This window comes from Branchiostoma lanceolatum, chromosome 18 (genome assembly GCF_035083965.1).
Source record: "Branchiostoma lanceolatum isolate klBraLanc5 chromosome 18, klBraLanc5.hap2, whole genome shotgun sequence".
Classification (NCBI taxonomy): domain Eukaryota; kingdom Metazoa; phylum Chordata; class Leptocardii; order Amphioxiformes; family Branchiostomatidae; genus Branchiostoma; species Branchiostoma lanceolatum.
This window is the reverse complement of record NC_089739.1, coordinates 12,933,786-12,960,752: the sequence shown is the minus strand read 5'-3', so window position 1 is coordinate 12,960,752 and position 26,967 is coordinate 12,933,786. Positions and strand designations below refer to the sequence as shown.

Sequence of the window (26,967 nt, the reverse complement as noted above, 5' to 3'; positions counted from 1 at the left end):
TAGAATAACTCTTGTTGTGCACACCAGACAGTCTCTTATGAACTTTGTGTTCCGAGGAAGATAGACACGACAACTAACGTCCCAGGTAAGAACTTAGCATAGCATCGTCCACGTTTTATGCTGTTGCTTAAGTTTTATCGGAGGGTCTGAATTCTTGATATTGCCATGCTCTAGATCTGTTGGGTTATTGTCTTTTTGCAATGGACAAACCATTCTACCTTATTTCGATGATCATGTTGAGTTTGGAAGCGCTGATTGGTTAAAGCATCCCAATTACAACTGAACAGACTATGAAATAGTCTGCAATTTAATTTTTTGTGTCAACAATTTGAAGAAAGCAATTTAGCTGAAGTTAACAAAATTGAGCAAATGTTTGGTCAGTTTACCTATTGCTCTATCTCAGTAAAATGGTTATTGTTTCCGAATAGGAACCAAGCGATCGCTCAGCCGCTGTATGGTAGCGATTAAACAAAAATTGTCGGGGATGATTACAAGTGACACTCTTTTATCGTTACTGTCTTCGAATAGTTTCCGCAAGAATCGCCCTCCCATTTTATTTATAAAAACATTACACGTGTCAGATCCCGTGGCCATCACGAGCGTATGCTGAAGTATCGTGGGAACAGTTAGGATTCGTTACGAAGTTTGCTTCTTTGGGCGAGGCCTGTGTCGGACGGTGTTTTTCGTTGTAATTAGAAAGGATACCTGACTAGTCGATTCTTCTAAACCCTTTTATGGGGCAAAGCATCGTCAAATTTTTATGCTCTTGCTTAATTTTAAGCGAAAGTTCTGAATTCGTAGTGATTAAACATATTTTCTGCATCATAGCGCACTCTAAAACAACACAATAACGCCCAACCACCCCTATATCGCAATGGCCCGCTCCTAAGAAGTTCCCACCAACCTACGCGTGCGCAGACAGAATAACTCTTGTTACGCACATCATACGGTCTCTTTTGACCTTTGTGTTCCAAGGAAGAAATACACGACAGCTAAACTCTCAGGTAAGGACTTAGCGTAGCATCGTTCACTTTTTATACTGTTGCAAATAACTTTTAACTAAGGTTCTTTATTCGTAGTGCCTACATAATGTTGCCTGGCCCAGTTAGGTTATTGACTTTCTCCCTCTCCATCCACTTTTCTACCTCATTTCAATATTTTGGTTTTCAATAGCTGATTGCTTAAAGAATGTCAATTTGAAATGTCCAGGAATTACTATGTCAGTAGTTCTATCAGCACTCCTTAGAAGTTAACAAGTGGTACAAATGATCGGTCAGTTCACCTGTTGCTCTATCTCAGTATAGGGACTGATTTTTCTAAATAGGAAGCAAGCGGAGTGCCCGAGATAAATCCAAAACAGTCGGGGAAGAACTTTATTTTCTCTGGTTTTAACAAGAATTGCCCTCCCATTTGATTGATAAACTAGCAGTGGTGCAGTTTTGGTGCAGTGTGCTCTCTGAGCAGAGGAGTGGCCATGGGTCCGGCTGGTTTTTGACGTGTTTTTAGGTGTTTTTGTCAGGCTTTCTATTTTGTCCCCTTTTCGTTATGTCTCCAACCGTGTGTTGGACAAAAATGCCTAAACTGAACACGTTAGAAACCAACCGGACCCACACATCTGCTTGGAGTGTAGTGAGACTGCCCTATCTGTTTATTTATGTGCCCCATCTGTTTATTTATACTTTTAGGCAAGGCCCTCTGTTGACCTGTTTCGGGAACACTGTCACATGTCCCATTATGTAGTGGATTTACAAACTAGCCTTACTAATTATGCAGGTTAGCTCCTGATTTGCATAATAAGTCATTGATTGTGTAAAGCACCATCTGAGCTCTCTACATACCAAACTTCACGACGATCTGTCGTACCCTTCTCAAGTTATTCATGTCCGAAGGTCAAAACAAAAACACCCACTGCAGTTCCAAACAAGACGCTAGGGAGCCCAAACTTACACAACTTACTTCCTGTGGCATGAACTATCTACGACATAAAAATCATGACCAAAGCGCTTTCAGAAAATATGTTCAAAAAATTTTGAAGCTCGGCTGCAGTACCTTTGGTACCCGCTAGAAGTCCCATTATCGAACTTGACCTTCCTTTCTGTAAACCCTACCCATCAACTAAATATCATACAGAAGCATCAACAGCCTCTCGAGTTATGTTGTCCACATACAAATACACATCCACACAAAGGCCGCTGCAGTACCAACGGAAAATGCCAGGGGAATCATTTTTGAACTTGACCTCCGTTTCCACAACGTCTACACACCTACAAAAGATCATGAAAATTCATCAATGTTTCCGTCACATTTTTTGCCTACATACAAACACACAAAAGTTAAAAGTCCGCTGCAGTACTGTTGAAAAACGCAAGGCGAACCATTTTCGAACTTGACCTTTCTTTGTACAACCACTACACACCTACCAAAAATCATAAAGATTCATCAAAGGTTTCTTGAGTTATGCTCTTGACATACATACAGACCCACCCAACAGCTGGCTCAACCAAAAACATAATCTTCCCCGAGTACTATAGTACTCGGCGACATTTTAAATTAGGTCAACGACCTACAGGATGAGTCTCTTGGACTGTCATGAGTTGGCAAACTATGCGACACAGCAAATTTTAATGGTATACCTTCTCTGAAATTCAGTTCGAAATTCAGTTCGAAATTTTCAAAATTCAACCCTCTGAGATGACAGTTCCTATATTTTGAGGATTTCAAAGTAAGACTCGAAGGCTGTCGATAACAGCGCTGACAAGTTCACTCAGACAAGTGAAAATGCATTAATCATTTTTTTTCGGCCACCGCTGAGTGTGTTTCTGCAGCGACCTACGGACTTGTTATTTAGAGAAATTCTAACATTTTGTTTGATAAAGAGAACATTACTACATGCATGTAGCTGGCAGAACGGAAAAGGGCCGTATACCTTACCGCGCAAGGTCTATAGTCGTTCTCGTATGTGGCAGCGTAGAAAACGTGTTTAGTGGAGAGCAGGTAAATCCCAACATCTGCTCAAAGATTACTCTAGTACTCAAGAAGACACAGTAGTAGTTTGACGCAGTAGTTCAGTGGGCCACGACGGTCGCCGGGTGCCAACTGAGATGCCGGCGGCGGAAAGCGCCTTCTGCCCCGTAGAGCGCCCGGCCTAACGACGATAGAGACTAGATTCCAGGTTAGCCCGAAGGCTAATTTGGCCATAGTTTAAAACCTTATTTGCAAACAAGGCCAAGCAAACTAGTGGTAAACTAAGTGTGTATACTTAATAACAGAGAAGGAAAATGAATTATATAAATGAATTAAGAGCGAAATGACAACTATTCTAAATCTATTTCTAACGACGATATAGACTGAATCCCATGGAATCTTCGGGCATGGTTTTGCAACAAATCTATTATTGTAATTAAGAGGCACCCAGGGCATTTTATGAGACTTTAAAACTGGAAATATCCTTGTTGCTGTAATCTTATGAAATTTACAATTAATGCCACTGTATATCACATTTGCGTTCGGATTTCTTTTCCGAAGTGCTCAAAAACGGCACAAAAATCATCTACATGGTAATCTTTTAGTTTCACGCGCCTACTGTAAATACTGTAGATACCATAGCCCCGCTCACCTCCATCAAAACGTAGAAATGCAAAATTAAAACATAGAAATGCAAATATTTGACGGACATGCAGTCACGCTCTCATTGGTCGAACCGCTAATTGTGATGGACAGTCGGGATCAGCCTATTAGGGCTTGGATTTTATATACGTTCTCACCACACAACGACATCGCATCTTTGCTCCTTCAATGTCGATATGAAATGGTATAGTGTTATTGAAACTTACTATCTGCAGGAATAACTAGAAATTGGAGTTTTTTATTCAAGTTTCAAGCCTCATAAAATGCTCTGGATGGTTGTCTAACAGGTGAAGAGATCAAAATGGAACGTCCGGCTGTTTCGCTGTTCGCAGTTTAGTTTTGCCAATTAAAGAAAACCCAAGCAATATTAGGGCCCAAAAATTAGATTTTTCTATTCATATAGTCATTTCTATATGACGTCGATGTGATGTGAGAACTCAATAAAAATCGTCCCGGTTTTTTTGCCGGCTCGCGAAATTAAGGGAATCATCGGACGGCTCGTTTTTGCACGGTTTTAAAATGCTCAAAGTATGAAGTTATTACTCAAATGTGCTAGACATGTACAGTGTTAGTAAATGTCACTACCATAAAGATCTCAGCATTTCTTATTTCCAATTTTTTGCCCTGATATTGCTTTGAATATTTGAATCTTTATTCTTTGCTTTTGGACACTCATTTGTCCTTAAAAATGAAATATAAAATACACACAATAACAACAATACAACAACAATGAATAAAAGACAGCTAGTACAATGAAACCACAGGACAGACAATAGTACGTACTATCAGAGATTCGAGTTAATCGTAGTGAGGACTTAAGTTATGCGACTAATGTCCTTCATAAACTTATCTCTCATATCCAACACTCTTATCAAATATTTCCAAACTGTCTTATAAGAGGGACTGATGGTCCGGACATAAGTTCCCTGAATTTGTGTGAGTCTGGCCTCTTTACATAAAAAGATGGAATGAACTGTTTTCTTAGAGTGTGGAAAAAGGGGCATTCGAGTACAAAATGATATTCATACTCTACCACACCTTCACTTCATAGCTAACACATCCTTGCCCGTTTTTCCGTTTTTGTATGCCTGCCTTTTTCTATATTAAGATTGTGCGCTGCACAACGTAATCGAGCGATCGCTCGTCTCTGTTCGAAGTTATTTAGTACCCTTAAATATTTCTCTACCGCGAATCTGTCTTTAACAGTGCTGTATGTAGTCAGACGGTTGCTGGTCGTGATTTCATCCTTCCACTGTTCTATATCCTGCGTCACTATTCGTTTCTTGAACAGTGCAATGAATGCGCTTTTATCCCCTATACCTTGATTGACCCATGCTTCACCCAACCCTATACTGAATGATCAACCACGTACATCACTTACCCAGGCTCCCCTGCCCACTTTTTCTAAATCACACAACATTTTGTAGCATTTCTTTCTAGTAATTTCAACCAAAATTTCACAATTCTAAGTCGTCCCAGGACACCGAGGGGGTATCTCCCGAGTTCACCCCTCACTGCCGCATTAGGTGTGGATTGCCCGACTCCTAAAAAGGATTTGCGAAATTTGCTGTGTAAAATTTCTAGTTGATTGGCACCATGAAAGCCCCATAATTCACAGCAATACATCATGATCGGAAGGATAAGTGTATCGAACATTTTAAACGTCAAATCTGGAGGTAAGCTACCAAATTTGGCCATATTCTTTTCCATAATGAATAAGGCCTTCGACGCCTGACCAGCTAAGGCGTCCTGTGTCCGAAACCATCTTCCACTTGAGGATACTAATATCCCTAAATACTTGTATGTATTGACTACTTCTACCCTGTTTCCCTCATAAAACCACTTTTCATTTTTTCTTAGTGCCCCCCCCCTTTTCTGAAAACCATAACGTGTTTTTTTTCTTCGTTTACAGTTAATCCCCATTTGTGGCAATACGAATTTAGTGCATTCAGCGCCCGTTGTAAACCTACGACAGAGTCCGCACATACTGCGAGATCATCGGCAAACATCAAATTTAGTATTTCGGTGTCTTGAACCTGAATTCCCCTACATCCGTTTTCTTTTAAATGCTTAGACAGATCACTTATAAAAAAAGGCATATAAAAAGGGGATAATATACATCCCTGTCTAACTCCGCGATGGCATGTAAATGTCTCACTCATATCTCTATTTATTCTCACACAGGATCTGACATCCTCATATAGAGCTTGCAGAATAACCGATATCTTTTTACTTATTCCTCCTCGTGCTAGTTTAAACCACAGGTGTGCTCCATGAATACTATCGAACGCTTTAGAAAAGTCGATAAAAGCGACATAGAAGCGCCCTCTTGATCTTGTAAGGTACTTTTGTGTTAAAGCATTTAAACAAAATAAGTTATCAATCACCCCATAGTTTTTCCTAAAACCCATTTGCGATTCATCGAACTTCTCTTCTTCCTGCATCCAGTTGTTTATTCGTTTTTCTAATACCGACAGGAAGATTTTACCAAAAATAGAGAGTAGTGTTATACTTCTGTAATTATTCACTTTATCCTTCCGGCCTGATTTGAACAATGGGTGTATGATACCAACTGTCCATTGCTTTGGGAATATACCTAGGTTAAAACACTTGTTGAATAAAATTTTCAGATAGGGCAGTAAAATTGGTATACTCTCGTGAAAAAATTCTGGTAACAGTTTATCAATGCCAGGTGATTTGCCAGGCTTAAGATTTCTCACACTGTTCATAATCTCGTCCTCTGTAATTTGACCGTGTCGTGTAATAGACTATCCAGTGGTTCATGAATATTAGGGGTGGGTACCGGTACAAACAATTCAGGTCCGGTCCAGGTCCAGGTCCAGAGGGTCAGGTCCAGGTCCGGACCTGTACCTGTACCTGATTATAGTAGTGTCGCAGTACATCATATTTTGGAGAGCGAGACACACGCAAAAGTCTCCAAACGTCATGTCTGGAACGATATAATTTCTTAGGTTTGCACTTTGTCTCAAAATTATAATTATAATCTTCTCGCCGTCTGTTTACTAATCCTTTAAGTGTTTCTAGGTATGATTCACAGCTAACGTCTTCGAAAACGAAGTTAAATCTGCTGTTTTGTATTTTCTTAGACCAGTTATGTGGCCGCCTGGTACTATGAATTTTCTAATCGGTCCATAGGCCGGTCCACTGATTTTTTACGGACCGGTTTTTTTGGACCGGTCCATTAAGAAATACCGGTTTTGTACCGGTACAGGGTACCGGTACCCACCCCTAATGAATATGCACATCGTCCTCACCCAAACTACCATAAAGTTCCTCGAAAAAGTTTGCAAACTCCTGGGCGCTAATGTTGCCTATCGTACTTACCCGTTTCCCCTTTCTAAGTGACCAAAATTCTTTGGGTTCTCTATGTAAGTTTCTTAATTGAGTCCTAAGATTCGCTGCGTGTGCCCTACGTTTTGCCCTGACCAAAGCTTTGTACTCTATCTTAGTTTGTTTAAAAACCTTCCAATTAAGGTCACTTCGTTCCCGCCTATACTTATGTAGTCTTTAACTCGCTTAATGTTTAGCACGTTTACATTCCTTATCAAACCAGTAATCATTTTTTTGATACCGAGCTTTTCCCTGATTTGACTGGATTAAGTCTCATGTTTGCGGCCGCCGTTTCCAAAGTTAGACCGATTTTATCCACAGTCAAATCTATTTCATTTCTTTCTAAGTCAGCCTCTATTTCCCTCAGTAACGTCTGTACTGTTTGCCCCTGCAGTATGCTTCTGAAGTCTTGGGCTCTGTCCTGGTTCCACTTGTAACGGATCGTGATGGGATTTGAGCGTATGCTAGGCTCTGTCTGTGGTAGGGGACAATTTCCGGTCGGTACAGTAAAAACTAGTGGTAAATGGTCGGACTAGGGGTGGGTACCGGTACAGAAAATTCAGGTCCGGTCCAGGTCCAGGTCCAGAGGGTCAGGTCCAGGTCCGGACCTGTACCTGTACCTGATTAAAGTAGTGTCGCAGTACATCATATTTTGGAGAGCGAGCCTGATGTAAAGGTCTTTGTGAGTCCTACCAATTATGTTCAAATTGTATATTAGAATAATGTGATATTCTCGGTGTACACTAATGTGCACTCGCCGTCTGTTGACTCATCTACATATGATTAACAGCTAACGTCTTCGAAAAAGGAAACCACGACTCGTTAAATCTGCTTATTTTGTATCAGACCGGTTATGTGTGACCGCCTGCTGGTAGCCTGGTACTGTGAATTTTCAAATCGGTCCATAGGCCGGTCCACTGTTTTTTTTCTGGACCGGTTTTTTTGGACCGGTCCATAAGAAAATACCGGTTTTGTAACGGTACACGGTACCGGTACCCATCCCTAGGTCGGACTCTATTTTGGTTACCACACAAACATCTGTAACCTTTTCAAACATACTATCTTTCACTAAGAAGTAATCTACGACACTTTTTCCCGGCATCCCCTGTGTGGACTGTGTATGAGTTTGGATACTTGAGAAAATTGCCTATATCTTTGTCCGCAAACATCCGGCCGTTAGCAATCCTCAAACTTGTAGCTCTACATAGGTTAATCAAGTGATATCCAAAACTGTTTACATATGTATCTTGTGATGTCCTCTGGGATAGGGCCGTGTCAGACGTATAATTTGTTGGTAGAGGGATAAACCTGTCATCGTCCTCTTTTTCATCAATATAGTCACGCAAATTCCCAGTTCGTGCATTGAAATCTCCCATTAGTACATAATCACAATCATCTAATTTCGCTAAGTGCTGCGACAATTCAACTTCGTTTATTTGAAAAATGTCTTCCGTATCATGTACAGGCGAGCACGCTGGAGAAACGTATACAGTACCGATTAGTAGACTCATATCCCATTGAAAAAAGCCTTTGTCTAATACACACCAAATAATGTTCTTCGATTTGCTGGGGAGGCGACTGACCCCCTCCTTAATTTCTTCCCTAATACATAAAGCAATGCCCCCGGAATTTCTGATGGCTCTTTTACTTCTAATCCTGTTGCTCGTATAAACCTCAAAACCATCAACTGAGAAGTCATCATTGTCGTTTCCCCATGTCTCTTGTAGGCCTATGATATCACATTCTTTTAGGAAGTTTACAAAGTCGTCATCTTCAAGTTTACTTTTTAGGCCATGTACATTCCATGAAATAACTTTAATCATTCTATCGTGATCAGATAAAGGTGTAGATATTGAGACCTGTGTCTCGTCATTATAAGAAAGCAAAGCTGGTATCACAGTTCTTGGGCTAGTCTCAGGAGCCGTATCTGTTCCGCAGTTCTGTTTTTCCACCTGCTCGGTGGATTCCGTCGTCTGTGAAAAACCTGATGAAAAACCTGATGGTGGGGCCCTCACCGCGTCCGCGTCCGCATACGATGTCCCTAAGTGCGTTCTCCCGTGCCGGTCACCTCTCAAATAGGCAATGATGTTCTTTGCAAGAAGAATGGTTCCATTCCTGTTGAGGTGGACGCCATCCGAACTGAGGTAGTGCGGCCCGATGTTATTGTTGTCTATGTAGACTAAGTCAGCCTCTATTTCCACGGTCGTCACATAAACTTGACACTCAATATGGCCGAATGGACCGGTATATGAACAGTGCGTTACCTTACATGATTCGTATTCTGAACACTTAAGAAATCCACGACTATATGTGTTACAATAAGAAGCTTACCTTGTGTGTCTTGTCGTATTTTAACAAGTATTTTTTAATTGTTGCGGATGTAATGAAGTAGTCGTTTTTAAATGAAGTGAAATGTAATGTGTCTCGGCAATTCAGCTTAATAGCTGCTAAGAGATCATTGAAGAATAAACCAGTCTTATAGTGCCAGCCATTGTTTCTGCATACCTGTGCCACGCCCAGATTGATGCGACCTCTCCGTTCACTGTCGCCATTGGCTCGTTCGATTATTCCAGAGATCGCAATCCTTGGTACACCTGTCTGTTTGAGTGTCGCTGCCAGGTGATGGGTTTTGTTGATGATGACATACTTTGGGTCATTGTTGTTATTTGTGCCGGCGTGTACGATCACTGTGGACTGGTTTTCGTTTGCCACGATTCTGAGAGCGGGAGAAAGTTATTCTTCAATTCGTGCTCCCCGGTGGGTGAAACACTTGACATTGCTAGCTCTTGACATTTTACTTCCCTTCAAGTGTTTAATCATAGAGTCACCTAAGATGACGTTTTTTTCGGGACCTTTCGATTTGTAAAATCTAGCCTGTTGTTGTTTCCTGTACGTACTAATACACCTTTCTCACGCGGCGGACATGATAGAATGAAGACGAGGCCAATGAGGCAAAGAAGCAAAAATAATGTACAGATTTAGTTTTCCTCCTAAATCACATTAAGTTTTAAAATATGATATCCAAGTATCAATATTACAACTAATGCAATGTACAAAAAAGATGCAGCAATTTAGAGCTTCGTTGACCGATCCCATGGTCTCCGCCCTCCTCTGTCAGAGCGTAGAAATGCAAAATAAAAACATAGAAATGCAAATATTTGACGGTCATGCAGCCACTTCCTCATTGGTCGATTCTCTAATTATCAGGTAATCATTGGCTAAACTGGTAATTGTGATTGACAGTTAGGATCGGTCTAATGTTTGCCACAAGGGCCTCGTTTTCATTCTATCATGGCCGCCGCGTGAGAAGGGTCTATTTGATCGGCTTGTTTCTGTTCAGCTAGATCTTCACCATTCGCGGATTCAGGCTCCCCATGTTCTACAGTGATCTCCTGGAAATGGGAGAAGCGATTTGAGGTTCTAATTTCGCCTTCTGTACTCATGTTTCTCACTTGTAGCCTTGTAGTACTTCTGTCACCTACTGTTTGCCATACAGACGAGGCATTTTGTTGGGTCGTGTTTCTCTCGTGTGACTGGGCTTTATCTGTTTCTTTGAGAGACTTTACCTCTGTCTGGATCTGTACAATTGTATCAGTTAGTCGTTTCACGGTCTCAGGAAGACTTCTGCATACTGCGCATATTCGGTTATTGTTATCCACCGATGTTATCAACGATTCACACAGTAGAGTGAGTAGACAGTTATCAGTAGAATGTTGTGTTCTCTCTGCATGTTTCTGTGGTTGTTCTTCCCAAATAGATAGTTCTGTTTGCTCTATGTTCTCGTCATGTACTGCTCCATCATTACTGGTAACACTGCCTCTTAATTCCCTCAATACACCTTTCTCACGCGGCGGACATGATAGAATGAAGACGAGGCCAATGAGGCAAAGAAGCAACAATAATGTACAGGTTTAGTTTTCCTCCTAAATCACATTAAGTTTTAAAATATGATATCCAAGTATCAATATTACAACTAATGCAATGTACAAAAAAGATGCAGCAATTTAGAGCCACGTTGACCGATCCCATAGTCTCCGCCCTCCTCTGTCAGAGCGTAGAAATGCAAAATAAAAACATAGAAATGCAAATATTTGACGGTCATGCAGCCACTTCCTCATTGTTCGATTCTCTAATCATCAGGTAATCATTGGCTAAACTGGTAATTGTGATTGACAGTTAGGATCGGTCTAATGTTTGCCACAAGGGCCTCGTTTTCATTCTATCATGGCCGCCGCGTGAGAAAGGTCTATTTAGCCATCAGCTGCTCATGTTCTACTTCTTCTATCACTTGTTCGTTTGTCAGAGTTTCTTTTACTTGTTCCAACTCGTCATATTCTTTCTCCATGAGTTTGAGTAATTTTTCAGTCATGTCACATTTAGCTTTCCTTTGGTCATCTGGCTCTATCATTCCCCTCCTTCCTCGTTCCAGTCTGAGTTCAGTTAATTTCAATTTGGGCAGAAGAGACAAGGCCACTTCTCTGCTGAACCCACAAAGATCCACCTGACTCCACATTTCTATAGTCAATTTTGCGGCTGACGAATAAATTGGAACGGGCTTACCAATATTTTCGTGCACCTTACTGTTGTGTGGATTACGGCTCATTTACAGCTTCTGGCCGAAGTTCAGGATTCGATGAGTGGGAGAATTGGCGACAGTGACGATAATTAGTTCAGTAAGATTTCCCGCCAACTGTAACAGAGAGGGGGAGGGCGCCAGAAACAAGTATACACACAGCAATGCCTATTACTGCCGAATAATCTGTAGCTAAATGCCGAATATTCTTAGACCTTAAATTGATCGAAATAGATCGAGACTTACCCGCGAGGGCTCCTTAATAGGAGCCCGCTGCGGTTTTCCGCTTGAAGACAGACAGCTCTCTGTCTTTGTCTTCGGTCTGCTTGTGTGACGCAGCTACTTGAACCAGCTCCAAAGTACTCCAAATCTGGCCCAACATCTTCTTATGTCGGCTTAAACACATTTCAGCTGTTCTTAGAAATTTTACAGTTGATAATGGTTTGTCATTTCAACAAAAAGTAGGTAAAAAGCCAGTTTTTGTACAGTAAGATCGGGAGCTACAGATTTCGCCTCCTCACAGCAAGGGATCATGGGTATCTTTGGGTGCCTTTGAAATACCCGAATCTAGCGTAGTACAAATATATGATTGTGTATCATATATATATGGATCTATTAGGACTACATTTATCTTTATTGATTTCAATCTCTACTGTCATATTCATGTATTAGATTAGTTTCTTCAAAATTGTTAGATATCATGAATAGTTCAATTGTCATGTTGCTAGAGTCTATGTTACAAGTTGCCATACATTGTATACCTGTTGCGCAACAAAGTTCTTTTTTTCTTCTTCTGTGTAATCTCCATCTCTATAGTTTGTTACATTTTGTCTGACCCTGACCGCCTCCCTCCAGCAGTGAGTGTCATCCTGTTTAGTTCCAGGCTGTGACGTCAGCAAACTGTTTGGTGAAGGTAGAGCCTGGAACTAAACAGGATGACACTCAGGCAAGCCTCCTGCATGGCCCCAATGGGCCTGCACGCAGATTCGCGAGTTATTCATGCAAAATAAAGGTTCAAAGAAAAACAAATGAACATGTAATCTCTGTGACCTTTCACGAATTATTCAATTCATGGCCATTTAGACATTTCCCATTCATCGTTTTCGGCAGGCGTCATCTGATTGAGGCTAATCTGCCCGATCAAAGGTTTTTAACTGGAGCCGATTGCGCATGTGATGTATTAAAGTTGACTTTTTCACCTTCCACTTAGGTCGGAATCCAGTGCAGAAGTCTTTCTTTCGAGGCAGCAAGGAGGTTTTAACCTGTTGAGGACAGTAGCGATGGGGTTTATACTTAAGGATATGATCGGCGTGGTTCTGCTGTTTGTGGTGTCGCTTATCGCCAGGTTGTTGAGCGTGGTTCGGCTGATTTTCCCGCCAGGCAAGAAGTCGGTGTCGGGCGAGATCGTGCTGATCACCGGGGCGGGCAGCGGGCTCGGCCGCGGCATGGCGCTCAGCATCGCCCGCCTGGGGGCCACCATCGTCGCCTGGGACATCAACAAGGAGGCGAACGAGGCGACTGTGCAGATGATCCGGGAGGAGGGAGGGAAGGCGTCCGGCTTTGTGTGCGACTGTAGCAAGAGGGAGGACATCTACAGGGCCGCTCAGGAGGTCAGTGACCGCTAGGGGGCGTGGGAGCACTACTCTTCAAGCAGAGGAGTGGGTCCGGCTGGTTTTTGACGTGTTTTTAGGCGTATCGTCGGGCTAAGTTTCTATCTTGTCACGTTTTCCTTATGCCGCCATGCCATGGAACAAAATAGAAAGCCCGACAAAACGCCCAAAACATGTCAAAAACCAGCCGGACCCGTTCCTCTGCTTGGAGAGTACGGATACACTGCCTTGTCGCCAGTTGTGATCTCCAAGCAGATGTTGGGATCAAATCGTAAATGTTTTCGGAGGCCGAGTTTCTACCTGCAAAAACGGGACGGTTTTAAATCCCAACATCTGCTCAAAGATTACCCCAGCACTCTAAAAGACAAAGTAGTAGTTTGACGCAGTAGTTCAGTGGGCCACGACGGTCGCCGGGGGCCAACTGAGATGCCGGCGGCGGAAAGCGCCTTCTGCCCCGTAGAGCGCCCGGCCTAACGACGATAGAGACTAGATTCCAGGTTAGCCCGAAGGCTAATTTGCAAACAAGGCCAAGCAAACTAGTGGTATACTAAGTGTGTATACTTAATAACAGAGAAGGAAAATGAATTATATAAATGAACGAGAGTTAAGTATTTGTGCTACATATACTTTTACTATGTTAGTTTAGCGGTTACGGGTTTTTTTAATATTAAATATGAATTGGTATTGAATTTTTCTTTTTATTTGAGTTGAATGTGTAATAGTTGTGTGCCGAACGCTAGCGACCCCAAAAAACACTCCTCCAAATGAAATGGTATGGCTACCCTGCGACGTCACAAAATCAAGATGGCGGCCACCGCACATGTCAACATGGTGTTACATATTTGCATTTATAAGTTTGTATTATTTTACAATACTTGAAGTTACAATTACAATTAATTGATAAGTTTGCTATGGTCGTCTAACAGGTGAAGAGCAGCGTGGGTCACGTGACCATCCTGATCAACAACGCTGGGATCGTGACGGGCCGGAAGTTTCTGGACTGCCCCGATGACCTCATCCAGAAAACCATGGACATCAACACCAACGCGCACTTCTGGGTAAGAAACAATCGTTGTACAAGCTTACAAAAGTTGGTCTCACTGTGATTGCTTTCAGATAGGCTCCTTGCTTCAAATCATGTAATCTTGCTTTTAAAGACTCATACCTATCATTACCTTCAAGAAGGAAGAACACTTTGCAGCTGTGAACGATTGATTAATCACTGAACTTGTGTTGAGCTCTTTTAGCCTATTTCAGTAATCATGTAAATCATCTCTATCTGTGGCTTTTGTTCGCCACAGCATGCTATAGAAAAAGAAATTTATGCCTGCCTGCCCGCCTACATGTTATCTGCACAACGAGTGAATTCCTTGGCTCCAAAGGGTGTGGAGGTTCGAAGGCTCCGCTCGGGCACAGCATGAGCATTGATCCTTTCTGATGGGGCAACCTCGGGCGTCAAACCTTCACACGTAACAGAACCCAACAAATTTAAACTTATCGAGACGACTAGGAGTGATCCGATGTGCTTGACTAAAAACGCCACGTTGGGCATGAAACAACGTGAAACATATGACTGTTTCTTCTTTTTTTAGCATGCAATAAAATGTATTGTCATCGTCATTTATACTGAAAGTCCGCCGGCCGTGGTCATATAACTGTTTAATGGTTATGGCAATGAGAAATTCAGAGACGTAATGACCCCCCCCCCCCCAAGAATACCCTCTCCCAAAACAATGATGTATAAGGACGGATGTGACGTATTCCGGATTATTCTTTCTCCTCAGACCATCAAAGTTTTCCTTCCCCACTTGTTTGAACAGAACAGTGGTAATTATGCAAATTAACCATACGGATTAGCGGAATATGCAAATTAACCTTCTCTATCCCCCAACAGACCACCAAGGCGTTTCTACCCTACATGTTGGAACAGAACCACGGTAAATGTGCAAAGCAACCATATGCAAATTAACCACATGTAAATGAACCCCTCTACCCCCAACAGACCACCAAGGCGTTTCTACCCAACATGTTGGGACAGAACCACGGTAAATATGCAAAGCAACCATATGCAAATTAACCACATGCAAATTAACCCCTCTACCCCCAACAGACCACCAAGGCGTTTCTCCCCCACATGATGGAAAAGAAGCATGGACACTTGGTCAGCATCGCGGGTGCCGCTGGGCTGGCTGGGATGGCCGGGCTGGCCGACTACTGCACCAGCAAGTTTGGGGCCGTCGGATTCGCAGACTCTATCAGGGTGAGGCTTGCAACTTCCATACATGCTGGAAGACTGATTATCAGTCATTCGTAAATAGTTTAATCAGGTTGGTGCGTACCTAAACGTAACATCAGGTACAGGTACACGTACAGGTACCCGAGGTTTAGGTACAGGTCCGGACCTGGACCTGGACCTGGACCTGAACAATTTGAAAAATTGACGTGTTTTTCTGAACTTCTTTAATATGACAGGAACATAAATAAATGTTTTCAACTTGTTAGTATCTTTATTCAAAGAACATAACTAGGTTTCCCGCCAAACTCCCTTGGCCTTGCTGTCAAAGCTCCCGGTCTGCCTGAATGATATGTTGCATGTTAGTTCAATGTGTCACTTTGGTCACGTTTGGTGTTGCACGAGGCTATGAGGTCAGGAGATCAGTCACAAAATAAGCACATACTTGGTGGAAATTTATATCGGTGCAGTACCGGTACTTGATGATCTGGTATTTTGGGACCTGTACCTAATCAATTTTTACGGTACAGTACCGGTACACACTATTTGTGAATCGTCATCATCAACTATCGGCCTTTATCAGCCGGGACCAGACTCCGGATCGAATCCGGGAAGGGTATCCTTGTCGGGGCCGCACCGTCTTTCGGAAGAGACGTAAAACGGGGGTCCCGTGTTCAAGGAGATGCCTCGAGCGCGTTACAGCCTCATTACTCAGAAATGGGTACCTGGCTACTGGCTGTAATAATACAAATTACTGGTTTGCGTAGCAAAACCTTTGTTGGATCCGTTGGCATGTGTGGTGGCGACCATCTTGATTTTGTGACGTCGCAGGGTAGCCATTGAATTTCATTGGGAGGGGTGTTTTTTGGGGTCGCTAGCGTTCTCTCTATTTCTAACAAATCGGTACACAAATATCACACATTCAACTCAAATAAAAAGAAAAATTCATTACCTAGTACCTATTCATATTTATAAAAAGACCCCGTAATCGCTGAACTAACATAGAAAACCTTAAGTATATGTAGTACAAATACTTCACTCTAGTTGGTGAATAAAACAAACATATCTTTATTCTCTTCCGCAGCACGAGGTGAAACAGCATGGCGTCCACGTGACCTGCGTGTGTCCGGCTTACATCAACACCGGGATGTTCACTGGAGCAGAACTCAGGTGCGTGGTGCTTTTAAAGGAAGGTAAAGCAGTTTTATCCCCCGAAAATCAGTCTATTTACTCATTTCTATACACTTTAGTTCAAAGAATACTATGATCAATCACAATGTATAGTACTCTATCCGAAACGACCCATGGCTACACTCCATTAGAAGGTTAAGGTATGGGCAAAAAGCCCGGAGTGTCGCCGGAAGGGTCGCTGAACGGTCTCATGACAAAGAAGAACGAGGGCGGGTGGGTGGGTGCTAGATTCGCCGAACTTTCTTTACCTTACCCCACAAGGCTCATTCACAGCGCCCACCTAAAAATAAGCTACCCGTCTTATTCGATCGGATACGTCTAATCCTGGCGACGGTAAATATAAAATCCCTCCTCAGCACCTGGAACTAGCCAACTCGACCTCCAAACAGGCTAGGAACGAAAACCAACTACCCCTGAGTCCCTCCCGAGCCCCCCCCCCCCGCCTACAACTCTCTTCTTCTCTATTGCTCCCCATCCCCCGCTGTGCGACCAGACCAACGTAGCTCGACAAGACAGAGAATACGCGTTCTGAAGCTTAAAGGAAGGCTACACAAAAAATTGAAAAATCCTACAATGTTATGCTTAATATATTCCAAAGTCAAATTCTTACTTCAAGTAGTTTCACATAAGTCCGTCATAGTTTTGGGATTTTCCACCGTTTGCAACTTATGCCGTGCTGTCGCCTTCTCACCTGATAACTATGGTAACTGAACACTGACATCATATAATTCAATCATCAGGTGAAAAATTCGAAACACTGACGTCATATAATTTAATCATCAGGTGAAAAATTTGAAACACTGACGTCATATAATTCAATTATCAGGTGAGAAGGCGTCAGCACGGCATATGTAGCCTTCCTTTAAGCTTCAGAACGCGTATTCTCTGTCTTGTCGAGCTACGTTGGTCTGGTCGCACAGCGGGGGATGGGGAGCAATAGAGAAGAAGAGAGTTGTAGGCGGGGGGGGGGGGGGGGGCTCGGGAGGGACTCAGGGGTAGTTGGTTTTCGTTCCTAGCCCTGGAACTAGCCAACTCGACCTCCAAACAGGCTAGGAACGAAAACCAACTACCCCTGAGTCCCTCCCGAGCCCCCCCCCCCCGCCTACAACTCTCTTCTTCTCTATTGCTCCCCATCCCCCGCTGTGCGACCAGACCAACGTAGCTCGACAAGACAGAGAATACGCGTTCTGAAGCTTAACTACGGTTCTGTGGACAGGTGATAGAGTACAGGTGGTTTGTGAGGTCACGTGGACTGCTTCCGACCAGGTGTCGCCTCTTAATGACGCGAAACCCGGTCAGAAGCGCCCAAGTGTCTCACTTACAATAGTGACGTCCATTATGCACGTCGTTGTGATGTGGGAACAGACAGAAAATCGTTGAGCTATCGGCACGCCTGGGGGAGCAACCATTTTTCAAATCTCCCGAGCGCGGTCGAACTTTGCCGATGCGTCCCAAGCGCTTACGGGGATTTGATCAAATGCGTTGCCTAAAACACACGTGCCTTAGTCTCTCCTGAGCCTTCATTTTCCTGACTGGTGTGGAAAACTCACGAGGTCGCCCAGGTGGACATTTTCTCGTTGTTTTACGGGAGAACACCAGCGGCAAGACACGCCACCGGAATTTACCGAAACCTCGCCGAAGACTGACGGCAAAAAAACAATTGAGTTGCGCGATTTAACTGGAGTTTTTGTGGCCTTGCGAAAGTAAGAGGATCGTCATTAGGCTCGTTTTTGCGTGGTTTTAAAGCTAAAAGTATGAAGTTATTACTCAAATATGCTTAACAGTGTTAGTAAATGTCAGTGCCATAAAGATTTCAGCATTTATTCATTTCCACTTTTTTGGCCATAAAACTGCTTTACATTCCTTTAAGTTATGTCTTTCCAACGACCCATCGCCAACTTATCCTCTTTGGAAAAAAGCCCCGCAAGAGTAACAAAACAGTTCACTACTCTATGCATGTGAGGGGCTTAAGAAATATCTGTAAATGCAGAAATGTTTGCGTTGGTTTTATGTTCGCGGTTTTCGCGGCGACCGTTTCACCGCGAACTTAAAACCACCGCAAACATTTCTCTGATACTGTAGCAGTATGTGACTATATAGCGCTGCCGCGAACTTAAAACCACCACGAACACTCTCTTTTTGCCCTAGCGCGAAATAGAAACCACGCCAACTTAAATGCATTTAAAGTTTACAGTAATACACTTGAAAACAAGTTTTTTGCGGCTTGTCCGGTCCTCTGTCCTTACCCGTTGCCTTATTACGTTGTACGGTAAATGCACTTAAGTTCGCGTGGTTTTTATTTCGCGCTAAGGCGAAAATGGAGTGTTTGCGGTGGTTTTAAGTTTGCGGGAGCACTCTAGTCACATACTGCTACAGTATTGGACAAAAATGTTCTCTTTGGTTTTAAGTTCGCGGTGAAACGGTCGAACATAAAACCACCGCGAACATTTCTGCATTTACAATATTTGTTTAGTATTTTGCCACGATTATGTTAATCAACTTTCCATTGTCACATGTATAGCTCATATGCTTTTACCATGTAATTGCCATTAGCCTTCGATCATGGACTTGCAAAATAAACTTTACAAAGAACGAATTATTCCCATATATCATGTCATCTAAAACTATGATGTAATTGAAAAACCATGTAAATTTGTGTACACATGCTTCAAGAAGAGAGACTCGGAAACGCTGTACATTTAGATGGAATATAACAGAATGTTCCTTTTATTGTTATATTTCACTCCCCATGGCAAACACCCCAGGCGTTTTTTTCTTCACTTTTTTGGAAGAGGTCTTAAAAACATTTCTATGGAGGTTTTTTGGGGCATTTATAGGCAAAAATTACATTTTGGGCTGCTGTGCGGCCGTTCTAGCTCTTCAATTATGTTATCTAATGCATTAAGCCCATGTTGGGCATGAATATGCAATAAAGTTCATTGTCATTATAGGGAGGTGGCGATGCTACAGACAGATCACGTGGTGCAGCAGATCGTGGATGCGGTGCTGAGGAACCAGTTCTGGCTGGTTCTGCCGAGAACTGTCGCCATTCTGAGCGGTATTCAGGGGTGAGTTTCTAGTATAACCTTCGCCAAGAAAGCTGTGTTGCGTTTGTATGTATGCATGTATGTGTGTGTGTGCGTGTGTGTGTGTGTGTGTGTGTGTGGCTCTGTGTGTGTGTGTGTGAGTGCGTGTGTGTGTGATTGTGTGTGTATGTGTATGTGTATGTGGAAAACCAGCATAACCCGAGATGGCCTCGATTTATAGTGGTCCCGAGTTCGAATCGTGTCATGTCACCGATCTTGTGTCCTTGGGAAAGGCACTTTACTCGACTTTCCTCACTCCACCCAGGTGTAAATGGGTACCTGACTTCGGTTGGGGAAGGTCGTATTGAGGTCACCTGGTGGCGCCGAATGGCAGCCGCCCAGACCCTTGCGACAGTTCCACAAAAATGCAAGTGTGGATAAAATATGTATATGTTGTGTATTATGTGAAACCTGCATCAATTCAGCACTAGAAAGGCTGCCATTGCGGGTAATTTCTGACCAATAAAAACCATTATTATTATTATTGATTGTATTGTACGTAGGTCCTTATGAGACCTCCGAAAGATAAGAGTGTAAGGACTGTAGTGAAATTTCCGGTTTCGATACCTCATGTTCTGGATATGCTATGGTCGTGATTCTTGAGTGGTACATAGCTCTTTGGAGGGGGATTAAGTCGTGAGGGTTTGGGCCCCCTTGTTGCAGTTGATGCGTTTTTAAACCTTCTTTATGATTTTAGCTGGCTCTCTAGAGCTCTCCAAATGATATATTAAAGCAGGCTGAAGGTCTCGTTCCTGTATCACTCCGAGAATAGAATCCGTACCCCAAAAAATGAACGGCTGCATGAACGTGTGTCTATATCAGTGGGAAATTCCCTTTTAGCCAGCCCGACTGATGTCAGGCGTCAAACTGATGAAAGCTTGTTTGTAACTGAAGAAATTAGGAGGTAAAGTTCGGCAGCCGCGCGCGAGGTCGGACGTGTACACCCCGGCATTATGCGTAATGCGGTCATGCGCTTTCAGCTGGAAAAGTGCCTTTTTGGGGGTGTAGCTAAGTGCAGTTTGTAATTGCTATTAAAAGAGATTGTATGTAGTGAAACTGTCGGTATTTTTTTGACATGATCTATGATCTAGGGTTAATGTTCTCAACATGAAATGAATAACATTGGTTCATTTTTTATAGCTTCATTACGAACACGCCCATGTAAAACACGTATTATAACATGTAAGCCTATGGGGCGAAATAACTCATGAATGAGACCCGAAGGATAACTCTTTACTCAAGATATGTTTGGTGTTTTATGAGGTTTTGATCGGTATGTGACGTGGGAAATTTGACATAAGTACAAAGCTTTGATCGTGAGTATGCCGTGACGGGGGCCGATACCAACTTCTAACCTTTGCCCCGTTGCTCACGTCACACTTCCGGTAGGTCACGTGTTCTGAGGTATCAGGCCTAAGACCGTAGAACAGGGCTGTCTCCAGCTTTAATTTTTTTCCGTCCCACTCATTTTTTTTTTCATTTTCAATTGATTCTGTCATTCTAAGCTTACAAAAATACATTTTCATCGGTTTTAGGTCATGAAATTGATATTTTTTGGACGGACAGGGTTGAATTTTTTTCCGTCCCAAGAAGCAAATTTCCGTCCTAGGGCGGAAGGACGGGCCCTTGAGACAGCCCTGCCGTAGAATGAAATATTTCGCCCATTCGTTATTTTTTCTTCGGATGATTGAAAGATTGCATTGGAGAAGTGGCAAAATTGTTTAGAATTGACGAAATGTCTTTGTATTGTTCCAGTATGGGGCCGACGCCCCTCGCCGACCTCGCTCAGAAGGTCATCAACCTGCACGGGTCCATGGACAACTTTACCGGTCGTCAAGGCAACAAGAAGAACAACTGACGACTACCGTCCAAATGGTGGAAACAGGGGGGAAATTATGACACTAATAAGTAGGTTAATTTGCAAGTCCGTACCCCGATGGCTAATGGACCGTTCAAGTCGAACACCATAAGCCACGCCCCTTGTTCTATTTCGAACACCTCTCTCAAAAACAGCGCTTGACGGGCAAAAATGGCCGCAACATTAAGAAAAAAGTATGCATACAGTACTATAGAACATAACAATGATAACAAGGGACTATACCAGTAAGAACAACTACGGCATACAATTTGAGCTTTTGGGGTTTTACTCCTTTTCTTGCGGGTAATAAAACTGTACGATGTGCAAGACAATAGATTGTAGCTGTGTTTACTTTTAGAGCATGCTACATACTTTAAGTTGTTCTAACTTGTTGAAGAATAAACCTTCACACTTTGTTAAAATTATGCAAAGAACATTTTTAATGTTTAAATTGTTAGCTGAAAAGTACAATCTGAACACAAAGAAGATTATAATCTTCTTTCTGAGACCACATATTCTAACCAGGCTTTACCCTTTACAAAGGAGGCTATAGGAGCTCCTTTTTATATCGTTGATACATATTATCCAGATACAAGATCAAGAACAAATAAAACCACAGTGAAAGTAGTGATAGCAATACTTTTGCCTACAGAACTAACATCGTGCTATCTGTACATTAGAATGTACATTAGAGTACACTAATTAGAATTCATATGAATGATTTTTATACAATCAAAAAGTGAATTCTAGCCATAGAAATCTCTGTAGTAGTATTCACAAGGTAACAGGCCAAGCAACCAGATATATTTTAATTCCATTTATGCCAGTCAGGACTTCATATCTTTCTTATCTACCTCTATCCTATTCTATCCAACAGTAGCATTTGAACTCACTAATTCAAATTAACAGTATGCAAACACATGGTATCCAAACGTAAACTGACGCTGATCTTTCTTTTACTAGTATATCTTAAACCGGATCCATGCCTCCATGGTGATGTTTGTGACATTGGCATCTGCAAAGGGAAACCATTCACAGTTGTTAGAGGATCTTAGAGTTGGCTGTGACAACATTTGTTTTCTTTTATCTATAAAAAAGATGAAAGAAAAAAAAGGACATCATATCCACCAGCATCCGAGTAAGAGTTAATTGAAGACATCTCGGTAAAGTAGACTTTAATTTGAAGGCCTGTGTTGTCATCCTCTTCTCACTGAGGAAGGTACTTGGTATGATAATACATGTTAGTTACACTGTGCTTATTCTGGGGCCAATAGACGTGATGTTACATGATATTAACTGAATCTAGCTCACAATTGCAAGGAAAAAAGACTAAAAGAGGAGTTCAGAGATCTAGCTTTACAAATATTTCTTAACAATGAAATCCCTTACACAAATAATTCCAATGAATTGAAAATATTTCTAAACTAGAGTTCCACGACCTCATACCTTCTCCAAATGATTTTAACCTTTATGACTGACGTATTTAGGAGTGTTTCTCATCAATCATAAATCATACCAGTTGATCGTCTTCACCCAAATAACAAAAGTTGTCCAAAGTATGAGCTTATCAAAGAAGGTTATGCTAACATTTATCATCAATTATGCAAATGTAATAAATTAGCATAATGTAATTCAACGATGTTCACATTCACATAACTTCCAAGTGCCACAGGTATAAAGTTGCCATCATTTACCTGTATGTAATTATAGTAGTTTCTCATTGATTATGCAAATTACGCCTACAATTGCATATTTTCTATCTATTAACATTCCTTTCTTCCTCAGTTACAAACGTCACATATATTAATAGTCATATCAAGGAACACAGCGGGTTTTTAAAATTGTCTCATTAGTTATGCAAATTAGAATCTGTTTTGCATAATTGTATCCAATCTAACAAAGCATCCATCAAGCCCATCTTGAGTTATAGTATTTTCTCATTAATTATGAAAATGATGTCTTCATTTGCATAGTTGATATCTATTAATATTTCTCTCCTCCTCAGTTACATATGTCACATGTTTGAGAGTCCTATCATGGAATTTGGCGGCTGTATAAACTTTCCTAATTAATTATGAAAATTAGACTCTGATTTGCATAATAAGTATCTCATTTTGTACATCATCACTCAAGCTATCTACTTACCAAAAATCATGACCATCCATCAGGCCCTTCTTGAGTTATTCCCTTTCAACGTCTGAAGCAAAACCTGCTCCTGCAGTTCCAAAAAAGATGCTAGGAGGCCCAAACCTATACAACTTTGATACTCTCTGTCCAAAGAGCTATCTACCACTCAAATATCAGGACCATAGCGTGTCCAGAACACGAGATCTCAAAACAGGAAGTTCCTCTGCATTACCATAACAAGCCCCTAGGGGACCCAAAATCGAATCATTTCCATGTCTCATCAAGACCTACCCACCTACCAAATATCAAGACAATCCACCCAAGCCTTCTCGATTTATGCTGAATGTTACAAACAAACACACAAACGCTACCCTCTGCATAACCTTCTCGGCGAAGGTAAGGTAGTGATGACAAATAACATAACATGACATGCTGTGAATTTGCCCCTGAAGGGGCTAGTTGTGGGTACTAGCATATTAATGTAGATTATACTTTCCACAAAGGTTTCCTGATTATTGCGCAAAAAAATATTTGGTTTCGGCAAGGAGGCTATGTTACCAGGTATCAGTGGGTCCGGAAGGCATTCTTTTACGCTGACACGCTGTAGTTACGTCTCTAAAAGTCCCATATTGACAAAAGACGACAGCAATATATTACGGCAATGGTGAAGTGAACTTTATTGCTCAACAATCGTACATGATACAATGTATGGCATGAAATCAACAATCTGTTCTCCAAGGCTAATCTATCCTACAATTCTAAGTACAAAATATTTTCGAAACCAGTGTATTTGTTACAATATATAGTCATGTATGGGTAATTCTGTCTCACTTTTCGAATGATTTATGGAGAAATTGACCTATGTACATGGATATAGGAGTCGGACATGACAACAGTACATAGAAATATCGCTCTGTGTACCAGATAGGGTGAAATTTGTCTTAGTAGTAATAGTCTGTAAAAGCATATCTCTCTCTTTGCTATAAGTTGGACAATTCATCACAAAGTGGAATTCATCTTCAACACTTCCATTACATGTGGGACACAATCTCTGAGTGGCTGGTGTGTTGTGGTGTCGACCCTTTTCAGCTTCTAAGCAATGTGCACTGATTCTCAGCTTTGTTATGCTATTTGCAAACAGTTTATTATGAATTGATGTGAGATATGTTTCCATACCAAAGTGCTTTTTGATTTTAGAATATGCGTGTAGTTTACTGGAATGTCTAAGTTGTTCCCTCCAGCCAGAGAGAAATGAGTCTTTCAGACGTTCTTTAAATATAATTCCAAAATAATTGGCTAATATGATAAGAATAGAACACACCTAACTCCTGCATCAAAGCACGCCCCCACAATTTTTGGACCCCTTTTCTATAAATCCTAGCTTATAAAAGCCTGCAAGTGATTTATTCAACCAACGTTTTGGTGACCATGTCACTTTCATCAAGGCAATTCTGAACTGAATTGGGAATGCATCTATAAGCAGTCACTCCTAAACTAGAGAAGGACAGAGCACTAGGGGTTCCAAGACTTTCAAAACAGCACCTACCTGTACAGGTCCAGCGAAGGCCAGCACTTTTCGGAAATCAACACTTTTTCGTTTTAAACCATCCAAAACCCTTCATAGATTGTGGAACTTGAGCTGAAAAAGACGAAAACACACTGCCCTCAGCTAAACAAGATGTTGTTAGGTCAATGGGAACACAATACTATCTAATATATATTTTGAAATGTTAGTAGTATTATATGCTACATACGAGCTTGATTTGAAGAAATCGGTGAATGTTGCTGGAGCAACCTGAAATTTGGATGTGCAACCTAGCATTTGCCCTTGGTTGCAACATGGGAAACCTGGCTCAAAAAAGTATTTCGCACCCTGTACACCACATCCATGTCTGGAACTGGGGACTAAAACCTGCTGAAATATCAAATACTGTTGTTAGTTTCTTTCACTCACTCACATACACCACTCACATACTCTCACTCTCTCACATCCATGTCTGGAACTGGGGACTAAAACCTGCTGAAATATCAAATACTGTTGTTAGTTTCTTTCACTCACTCACATACACCACATCCATAACTGGGCTTATACCTGCTGAAATATTATCAAAGTTTAAAAGTGTGTGTGTGTGTGTGTGTGTGTGTGTGTGTGTGTGTGTGTGTGTGTGTGTGCGTGCATGTGTGTGTTATACTTATGAATGGTAAAAATATCGTGATAGCATAGACATAGTACCCAACTTTACACATTGACATCATCAAAAAATGGCCCTCAACGATAATTACTGTGGATAACTTTACCTCATTCAAAACAAACCAACAAGAGGGGAGGGGGGCGCTCACAAAACAAAAGTCGCCATGAATTCGCTTCCACTGAGACAAAAAGGACACAAAGTACCTTCTATCATTCGAAGCCTACTCAAAATTAGTATAATAACTTACCTTTAAGATTAAAAATCAGCTAAAATGTCATCAAGATATCGCAGAAATGTGAACAAAAGAAGTCAGGCCCAAGATTTTAGCTCCAGGCCGCCATGTTTCCTACGGTAACCTTTGACCCAACCTCGTACCCATGGTGGCTTATCTCCAAGCAGATGTTAGGATAGAAAATCGTGAGGTTTTAGAGCTGCCCCGTTTTTCTCAATCAGGATGTGTATCAGAAAAAATTGAACTATCGAGGCATTGTGAAAACGAACTTTTTCTCCATCTTTAGAATCAATATTAGTATCTTTCCTACAGTTAGTTTCTGGAGGGCAATGCCTCCCGGCTTGGTAAAGTTGAAAAGAGCATTTTATGAGGCTTGAAAACGGGAAATATTCTAGTTGCTGTAATCTTTATGAAAATAACATTTGATGCCACTGTTTACCACATTTGCATGTGGATTTCCTATCAAAAGTGCTCAAAAGTGGCACAAAGATAAGATACATATATGGTGATCTTTTAGTTTCACGCGCCTGGTGTAAATAGACCGATACCATAGCCCTGCCCACCTCCGTCAAAACGTAGAAATGCAAAATTAAAACATAAAAATGCAAATATTTGACGGACATGCAGTCACTCTCTCATTGGTCGAACCGCTAATTGTGATGGACAGTCAGGATCAGTCTATTAGGGCTTGGATTGTCTATCAGTTCTCACCACACAACGACATCGTATCCTTGCTCCTTTAATGACCTTTAATGTCGATATGTAATGGTTTAGTGTTATTGAAACTTATCATGTGTAGGAATTACTAGATATTGGAGTTATTTTATTCAAATTTCAAGCCTCATAAAATACTCTGGATGCCTTTAACTTTTCAACTCGAACTTTCG

The 26,967-nt window shown here is 41.7% G+C and overlaps 1 protein-coding gene, 1 long non-coding RNA gene and 1 pseudogene across 2 annotated transcripts; 1 reads left to right on the top strand and 2 right to left on the bottom strand.

The window, feature by feature from the left end:
- The first annotated feature begins 48 nt into the window (after positions 1 to 48).
- Positions 49 to 22,069, top strand: LOC136424169 (epidermal retinol dehydrogenase 2-like). Its single transcript, XM_066412674.1, has 7 exons — positions 49 to 85; positions 12,762 to 13,161; positions 14,088 to 14,219; positions 15,272 to 15,421; positions 16,479 to 16,564; positions 19,537 to 19,653; positions 21,427 to 22,069. Exons 2-7 carry the CDS (start codon positions 12,832 to 12,834, stop codon positions 21,527 to 21,529), a joined length of 918 nt encoding a protein of 305 aa, XP_066268771.1. The 5' UTR covers positions 49 to 85; positions 12,762 to 12,831; the 3' UTR covers positions 21,530 to 22,069.
- Positions 4,300 to 5,696, bottom strand: LOC136424005 (uncharacterized; annotated as a pseudogene).
- Positions 22,070 to 22,154: 85 nt separating the features above from the next.
- Positions 22,155 to 25,264, bottom strand: LOC136424171 (uncharacterized). The gene is made up of 2 exons (XR_010753829.1): positions 25,203 to 25,264; positions 22,155 to 22,544 (listed from the first exon to the last, which is right to left on the bottom strand). It is a non-coding gene; the product is annotated as an uncharacterized lncRNA (long non-coding RNA).
- Between the last annotated feature and the right edge of the window lie 1,703 nt (positions 25,265 to 26,967).